The 8,979-nt window shown below is 37.5% G+C and overlaps 1 protein-coding gene across 1 annotated transcript; it reads right to left on the bottom strand.

Annotated features, from left to right (window-relative positions):
* Positions 1-639: 639 nt before the first annotated feature.
* LOC139132625 (uncharacterized) lies at positions 640-8,412 on the bottom strand. Its single transcript, XM_070698899.1, has 4 exons — positions 7,999-8,412; positions 1,954-2,256; positions 1,354-1,426; positions 640-1,170 (listed from the first exon to the last, which is right to left on the bottom strand). Exons 1-4 carry the CDS (start codon positions 8,033-8,035, stop codon positions 999-1,001), a joined length of 585 nt encoding a protein of 194 aa, XP_070555000.1. The 5' UTR covers positions 8,036-8,412; the 3' UTR covers positions 640-998.
* Between the last annotated feature and the right edge of the window lie 567 nt (positions 8,413-8,979).

Raw genomic sequence — 8,979 nt, 5'->3', positions numbered from 1 at the left:
CCTATTGAATAACAGATAGCAACTTTCTCTGTCATTGCAAAAACGGCAATTGATACACAGGTTCGTGACCTACAACAATCGCAGACTCAAGCCAAAGACACCCTTATGTACGTCAGTTTGCATTCGTATATATCTTATATTTGTATTTATTTATATATTTATATATACATATTCAAAATAGCTCACTTTTTGACCAATGTACTATTACCGATCAGTTTTTAAGCTGTCTGCACGGAGTTCTAAAGTTCCTTGATTATATACAGTAATATCTTGGTTTAGGCATTGTCTTTGTGTTCACATAAGTTCCGTTCACTATTTAAAAATAATAGATCCGATGAAGCGAATGTTCTAGAGCTAGATCTTGTATAACGACAGAATATATTCCATGTACGTAAGAAAAGTAACACAAATACATTTAATTTCCTCTTCATTCCAATTTTTTATTTTGTGAACATGAATTTAGAAGACGAATGACGATCAGACCAACTACCAACTGGAACTATTCGGTAACGCTTTGTTTGATCGACGCGATAAGTGTATTCAGAGGGCGTGGCTTCAAGTCCTAGATTGGCCCACTTGCTCCATACCCTCAATAAAATCATAACAAAAATCACAACCTGGTCAAGTTGTTTGATTTTTCTCGTTTATACATTTCGACAGTATTGTAATGAAACAACCTTTCCATTCCTGTTTACAAGAACTTGGCTCGGAGATTTACCACACCGGAGACAAGGTTTTGGTCGCCCTCACAATACAATTCGTTCAAACTTCTATAAATGAGCGCAAAAAATATCACCTCATTAGTTCGATTACTTGACGTCTTCGTATTTATGCAGAACTCGCTACAATGGCGGGGACATTAAAAGTTAGTCCTACTATACCGACCTCCTACAGTGGATGTGTACTGAACTTAGAAATCCATTTAGTTGTAGGCTATCTCTTCAAGATCATATAATAGTCTCATCCTCCAAACCTGCAATTCCATTTTAAAGTCCTCATCAGCAATCAGAGCAGAAGTTGTTGCCCTTAAAATAGAGCCGCGGACTAATCTCTGGCAAAGTCTGCGTAAAGCATCTCGCAGTATCGCTGTCATGGAAAAACGACCAACATTCCCGCTGCCTTGAACATTCCATGGCACAGTCCAGAACTTCCATTCCAGTGTAAATTGACCTGGGAAAGAAATAATGCTGAAACTTGAGTGAAACCATTTAAATTCATCTCAAATTGATTACTTAATTTATTTCATTTAAATGAAATAATTTAAATAAAATTTTAAAAAAATCATGATTGTGATACAATGAAGAAGTGACCATAGCAACGGGAAACAAAATACAGTGACATGAGTACTCTTACCAGGTACTTCGTATTCCGGTTCGTGTTTGATTGTTCTGTACTGGAGGATCTCTCCTAAACCTTGTCCATTTCACTGAATAAAAACAGAAAGAAGTTTCCGTTTGTCCAAGTTTGCCTCTTTAAATCTACTTGTCTTTTATAAGTTATATTTTTCTCTGTATGTCAGTCTTTTTGTCTACCTGTCGGTTTGCTTGTGTGTATGTCTACCTGTATACAAGTCTGCTTGCTTGTCTGCTTGTATACAAGTCTGTTTATCTACTGTCTGTTTGTCTGTGTATGGACACTTTCAATCTCTGTATGCATATTATGCGTGTTTCTCCATAGGGAATTGCACCAAAGTCCGTGCCCAGGGGTGGGGGTAGGGGTGTCTTGGTCTCAGGACAAGGTTCTTCTTGCTATGATTTATTATATTTAAATACGTTTGACAATGATATATATTGCCAATAAAGATTTATACTACCAACCTTTCTTTGCAGCTTTGGTGTCTTTACGCTGGTTTTGTAACGATTTCTTTTTTCTTATTTGTCCTTTCGTAATTTTGATAAAAAAAAATAAAGCTCGGTAGAGAGCTACCTTTGACGGTAGTAAATGTGTACTCACATAATCTGTAAATGGACAATCTCCAATCTCCTCCACACATTTGTTGTGTGTTTCCAGTGCATGGCATAGAACACGTGCTTTCGGCACCTTTGCCATGGATATCAAAGTCATGCCCACAGAAGCACTCCTTTGCGTACTGAAGTCCAGCATAAGGGGCATCAAGACCATCGCAAATGTCCACGCATCGTTCAACTGCTTGTTCGGTTTTTGAATCCTCTTTGTGCCAGTCGAGTGCCCTCTCATCATCATCAATAAAACAACCGACATACTCGTACGGGGGAAGAGAGTATACTACCATAAACACTGAAAACGAAAATTACATCAGCATAATTTTTACCGATCATATTATATGTTGAACAAAGTTTTGCCACCGTGGTGCGAGCATTTGAAATGTAAAACCGAAAATTGATCAAATGCAGCGTTTATCGTCTCATTTTCATACAGCCATCCAAACACTTCCAAATTTGCTATCCATGCAGAGGAATATAATATGCACGACTGATGTGCGGAGTACATCTTGATTACATCAAATACGAATGCGTATAAGCCCACGTGACGTCATTAACACATCATCTACTTTCGCTGGACATAGTCTGAAATATTTATAGAACGAAATATTATACTCAATAAATACGATCACTCGAAAGAGTGTAGCATGATCATGTGTTTGTATTTCCCGGTGAACGTGGGGAATATATTGAGTTCACGGCATATCAAGTCAAACCACAAGCTGCTGAAGCTTCTCTAGCAAACTTGAAAAATTACCACGCTAACGATCACATGCACACAAGATATTCCGTATGTCTCTCTCGAAATATTGACTCTTCATCATCGAGAGAATCTTGATGCAAGTGCAAGTTGCCATGAGTTACGAATATTTAAAGTAAAAAAACAGTAACCTTTGACTCATTAACTGAGAAGCTACAGGGAGAAAATGATAGGATTTGTTTTCCTTTGTCATCCGCTCTAATGTAAGTAGCAATCAAAGTTGTTTTGGTGAACCGAATACCCAAAGAAAAATTTTATGCTCAAAGAAAATATCATCAGGTCGTAATATTCTCGGAAATGATACATTCTAGAGGATCGCAGCCTGGATTAAGATTTATTAAATTCTGTGGAGTTTCTCCACGTGCAATTCTTAGAATGTTTAACGTTTCTCTAAGGAGGGTCCCATCTTCAGTACGTCACATTACCCGATATGCATAGCAGTTTTTTGAGGCACGACGACAAAAGTCGGGAAGCAGCACTTTCTTTGTTGTATTAATTGGTACCAATAATAATGAAGTTGGCGGCCATATTGGCGGATGCATGACGACTCTTTCACATATTCTTCTTTCTTTTCCGAAACGTACATTATTTCAATTGATTTAATTTCATACTTTGCTTTATGTATGTAAACTGATTGAAATCAAATTTTTCGAATTCGATTAAAAATACTCAAAATAGTAATTTCATTGATTGCTATGAAAACAATGCATAATGACTTAATTACATGCCTTCTGGTGTAATGCAACGCCGTGGTACTGTTATCGAATTCGTACTCAAATTTGACTTGACAATTGGCCCTAAATAGCACAGGACTCCGTGACAGGTAAGGCAGCAGAGTACGATATAGTATGTCCACAATTGGTCGCCGTGTTCTTTAACGGCTGCACACTGTTTGCCTTTCAACCTTTTTTTAACATACTTGCCATAACATGGTGTCTGGCAAGGTTTAGGACAATCTTCAATGCTTGCAGAAGTACTCAATACGATCAATACGTTTTGTATAGTTATCCGAGAAGAAGGATTTCCTAAAAATATCAGTGATCGTTTTGGCAGAAGACTGAATGAATTGCTGCGTGGACGATCGAGACAGGAATTTCTGAAGGACGATACGTCTAAAGCACAAGTAATCAACAAACTGCTGTATGAGTTTAGATCTAGGAAAACCCATGGGTTCCTGGTCTAATAATGAATGAAAATCAGGATATATTGCTGTCTCGAACATTTCGTATGTCCAGGTGATGGAAATGACGGGAAGGTTTAGGATATTACAAAATAAGGCATGGGTTGTACTCTTGTTCTAAAACTTCGTTGGCCCGAAATCTGGAATAACAAAACTTCAGCAAAATACTGAAAACAGACAAAAAATCAATTCACACAGAAATGAATCTATTCGGCTTTCCCGATAGAACTATTACAACACGAACTTCGTAGAATTATTAGAGCTTTAGTGTGAATTATCGATGCTAATTCTATTCATTCTATTCAATTCATTACAATCACCATTTTCAAAAGTTTGCCGCAAGTCTGTAATTAAAAAACCAGAAGTTGCTGTTCCGATTAAAAGCTACAGACTGAAATACTTTCAAGGTCTGAATGGCAGGACTCTGCGTGTTAAACCTCCTTATACCTAGCTTTTGTCACAGACATATTTCAGAATACAACACTGTTGATGTGCACGTGCTTTATCTGAAATCGCTTTTAAAAGAAATGCACGTATTACAGAAAATAATGAGGATTGGCATCGCGTTGAATGCTTCGAAAAATGTCGACAGAAAAAAAATAAGAGTCGAGAAAAGCTTTTTTTTGCAGTTCAAAGTTTTTGATTACTTTAACGACCGAATCTTTCGTATGCGTCAATTTGACGAAAATTTCAGGCTTGTCACATTCATTTACTCTGTATGCGTAAATTTGCAGAGTCCTATTACTAGAAGTATTGAAACTGCTCGTTACGAACACAGGAAAGAACTTTGTTAGGTGATTGTGCAACCATGTGGATGCTTGAAATAATAGGAAATGACTTGGAAAAAAGTTATGACACGAGAGCGATTTTCCTCAGCAAATTTACGGTCTTTACCAATCCAAAGAAAACTCGACAGCCGTAACGTAACGTTTGGTCTCGTTCCTGTTCTAGTCCGTGAAGCATGGTTAACCACAAAGAAAAGAAATCAACACGGCGTTTAGGTGACTATCATCACCATTACGTGGAGGTAACATTCAACAAACGATATGCGGCAACAAGCTGGTGGCAGGTAGGACGTCATCAGGTGGCGGCCGTACCAATGTCTTAGTTATTATTGAATTTCTGACCATACCTAAATTTATTTTAAATACACAAGTTCCCACCTACTTTGGATAACGATAAAGACACGTTCCGAACAAATCGCTTGTCCTTGTTTCATGTCTATACGTTATACATCTTACAGAAATATCCAAACGCAGGCATATATAAATAGGCCTAATTGGCGGTGTTGAGCAAACTCAAAGTGTCAAACGATGGCACGTCAGCATGTAAATGTCAACTGTATTTGTGAAAGAAAGCGGAAAGTCTAAATATTGACTGTCTTCTCTTTCACCATAAGTTACCATCCACACAAACCTGGATGATAATCAATGGTTGTGCAGCTGGTCCATTGTAACTCGCTGTCGATATAAACTTATTTGTCAACAATAAAATTCACATTGGCTTTGTTGGCATGCAAAATACCGAGTATTCCGGTTGGCTTTGCAAAGTCGATCAAGTACTTGTAATTAATATGTGTAACAGAATTATAATGTAAAAGTTTTAATTGCTAGGTCCCAGTCTTTCATGAATAAGTTTATTCTATATCAATCTTCACCTTTTCGTCGATATTTCATCTCCAGCTTGCTAGTTTCTACGGGAGCATTTTGCGAGTCAGTCGTTTCTAAAATTATATGGCCGGATGCATACGTGTTTACAATTGCGTATCCTAGTGAAATTCTAGCGAATGAATATACAAAAAACCTGATTTTGCAATAACTCTGATCTATACCGACGCAATTTATAATTTAGAAAAACATCGATAACGTAATGTTATGGCATTACTCTTTATAGTAAACACAATCATTTTCCAACATGTTGCAAGTAAGGACATTTGCACCCCCTTTTGCCTGTCTGTTTGTCTGTTTCTAATTTTCTGTCTCCAATGCTCTGTCTCTGCCTCTTTCTGTTTGTCAGTTTGTCTCCGTTTCTGTTGCTCTGGTTATCTTCTCTGTTATTTCGGACTGGACATAAATTTATTTTAAATACATAAGTTTTAATTCACTTTGAATGAGGATAAAGACACGTTCCGAACAAATCGCTTGTCCTTGTTTCGTGTCTGCACGTGATCTGACAGAAATATCTAAATACAGGCATAGATAAATAATTGGAGGTGCTGAACAAACTGAAGGTGTGAAACTGAACGGTGACACGTCAGCATATCGTATTTGTAAAACAAAGTAGAAATTGTAAATATCAACAGTCCTCTCTTTCACCATAAATTACCTTCCGGGGAAATCAGAAGTCTAAATGATAATCATGTGGTTCTGAACCTGATGCTGTGTTGGTAGGCAGATTACCGGGTATTCTGGCTGGCTATATGTAAAGTAGATCAAATGTAACTCGAAACACAATTTAAACGTTTTATTTGCTGGGTCCCAAAATTTGCATGAAGCAAACTGTTGAATAAGTTTACTTATATCAATCTTAACCTTTTCGTCGATATTTCATCTCCAGCTTGTTAGTTTCTACGGGAGCGAGTCAGTCGTTTCTAAAATTATATGCCGGATGCATAAGTGTTTACAAATCGCGTATCCTGGTGAAATTCTAGTGAATGAATAGGGTATACAAAATCTCAATGAGTCAAAGCTTTTGATCTATGCCGACGCAATTTATAATTTATATTTATATTGATACCGTAATGTTATGGCATTATTCTTTACAGTAAACACAATCCCTTTCCTGAGGATCAAGTATGGACAGACATATTGCTTTGATTGTTGGCTTTGCTATTCCCTTATAGCGATGGGCAGCAAAGGGAAATGCAGCAATAAACAGTGTACGGGGCCAGATCCGAGATACATGAAACTGCTCCTTCGGTAAGGAGTCATTATCTCAGGATTTACATACATAAACATCAACAATTAATGTAGTTTACGCAAATTAATGTTGATTTTCTCGCTTTGAGCAAACATGATAAATGTATGATGCCTCACGACGAGTACTGATTACTTGGAACGTCTTCTCCCTGTGTGTCACATTTGTACCTCTCTGTCTGTCTGTGTCTGCCTCCAACTGTCTCTCTCCAATTCTCTGTCTCTATCTGTTTGCTTTTCTGACTTTCTGTCTGTCTCCGCTTTTACCTCTCTCTACACGTATATCTTCTTTCTGTTATGTCCACATATGTCTCGTCTTCATTGCACAGTGCCGTCTCTGTTTGCCTTTCTGCCTGCCTGCTTGCCTGTCTGTATTTTAAATTTCCATAGCTCATTTCTAGCCTTGTTACCGCTGTCTCAAGATCTGTAAGGTTATTTTATCCCATCGCTTTTCACGGTCAATTTATTCTCAAATCCCCCTGATTCGCTGGCAATAGGTTGTACCATTACTATCTTCGGTGTTTGGTCATCTTTAGAAAATATTGAGTTTATACAGAATAATTTTTGCCAATTATCATCGGAAATTTTTAGAAGACCCAAACATATATTTCAAATTATACGGATTCAATTTCACAAGTAGCTGAGACACAGATCTATGACGTTATGTTTCGTTCTAGTTTTTACAATGATTCTGCCATAATGCTAAAAAACAAGAGTGTCCAGATTTTAAACTGTTTTCTGCAAAATCAGTCGTGAAGGCATACTGAACCTAAACCTTAATTAGCCCACAACTGTTAATCATAAATCTCGAAATGATATCATTTTGCATAAGTTAGTAGAAACGAGGTGAAAATTGACTGATTGACTTGCTACTTTAAGCAAAGACAGTGGAGGGGAAGACTGTCTATGCTTTAAGGAAACGAGCTTCAAACAGCAATACAGCACCTGTCCATGATACACCCTGGAAGTTATTGCATTTCGCAGCTGTGATAACAGTTTTTTGGACAAAGTCTGCATCCTGTTGGAACAAGCATTGTGACTGTCAGGTGGAGTTAGTGAGTTAGAGTTAATCTGTGCGAGATAGACTTTTTTACTGCTTTACAAGCAAAGCCTGGACGATTTTCTTGTGACTTGCTGGTATGATGTATTCAGCAGATGACTAGATATCAAGGAAACGCTTACCTTTGAGTAACAGGTACCACAACACGGACATCCTCATCACTATTCTTTAGTCGTTGACAAGTGTTTGCAGAGATGTATCGATCGAACAGCAAATTCAGCTGAAAATCGAAGCTTTGAAATGGAAATGCATCGTACGTATTTATCGCCTTGGATCGGACTTCCCTTGCGTAGAGCGGATTGCCTTGCGGTAAAACACCAGAGTAAAATGTTTTCATATCGTGAACATTTTAACGATTGTTTCAGTGTCTTCTGAATATCTTTCCTCTTTTTGAAAGAGCGTTGATGGCCAACCTAACCTGAATGTATACGATACTGCTTTATCGATGACAAACAGCGCGCGTTGTTGTCATGGCAACGTCAAAAGTGTCACGTATTTCTAAGAGGGTCTTTTGCATCCAATGCGATTACTTCATTAAAAAAATCGAACCGTCCTTTACCTTAAGTGGCTGAGCTAAGGGCTCAACCATTAATGCCAACGGGTATGATTAGGAACGATTTTTTAAAACGATCTCTGAAGAAATATATATTTATATATTACTGATGCAAACGATTGCAACAGTAGTACCAAGGAAATGCAAACGTTAGCTGTCAGAATTGATTCATCAATTTTCAACAAAAAAGCTTTGTTCGGTTAGAGATTAAAATTACTAAAATCTGACAAAAAGCTTTATGCACGAAACCTATAATTCAAACGTTCTATTTAGACATTGTGCTCGCACACAGTGACCAAAATGGAACACGGAAACACATCTACTCAGAAATCACTCAGCATATAACTATATTCAGTTATGAAGTGGAATAATACCGTTCAAATGTACTTGGGTTTCATTTTCTACAAATATAATTATTCGAGGTAAGCGTATCCGTGCTATTGACTGCTGAAAATGAAGTGAAGTAGGGAAAGAGGGTCACTGAGTTAAGGTCAAATGTCACATCAAATTGCACAGGTTATGTTCAAAGGTGGAAAAAGACGAAAGACTT

Source organism: Ptychodera flava, chromosome 5, assembly GCF_041260155.1.
Source record: "Ptychodera flava strain L36383 chromosome 5, AS_Pfla_20210202, whole genome shotgun sequence".
Taxonomy (NCBI): Eukaryota; Metazoa; Hemichordata; class Enteropneusta; family Ptychoderidae; genus Ptychodera; species Ptychodera flava.
The sequence above is the reverse complement of the archived record's forward strand: the minus strand, read 5'-3'. Positions and strand labels throughout refer to the sequence as shown.

Coding starts and splice junctions, on each gene's coding strand:
- LOC139132625 (XM_070698899.1), bottom strand. CDS start 8,035: ATGAGGATGTCCGTGTTGTGGTACCTGTTACTCAAAG. Junction 1,427..1,953: donor ATTGTCCATTTACAGATTAT/GTGAGTACACAT, acceptor GTTTTTATTCAG/TGAAATGGACAAGGTTTAGG. Junction 1,171..1,353: donor ACCGGAATACGAAGTACCTG/GTAAGAGTACTC, acceptor TTTCTTTCCCAG/GTCAATTTACACTGGAATGG.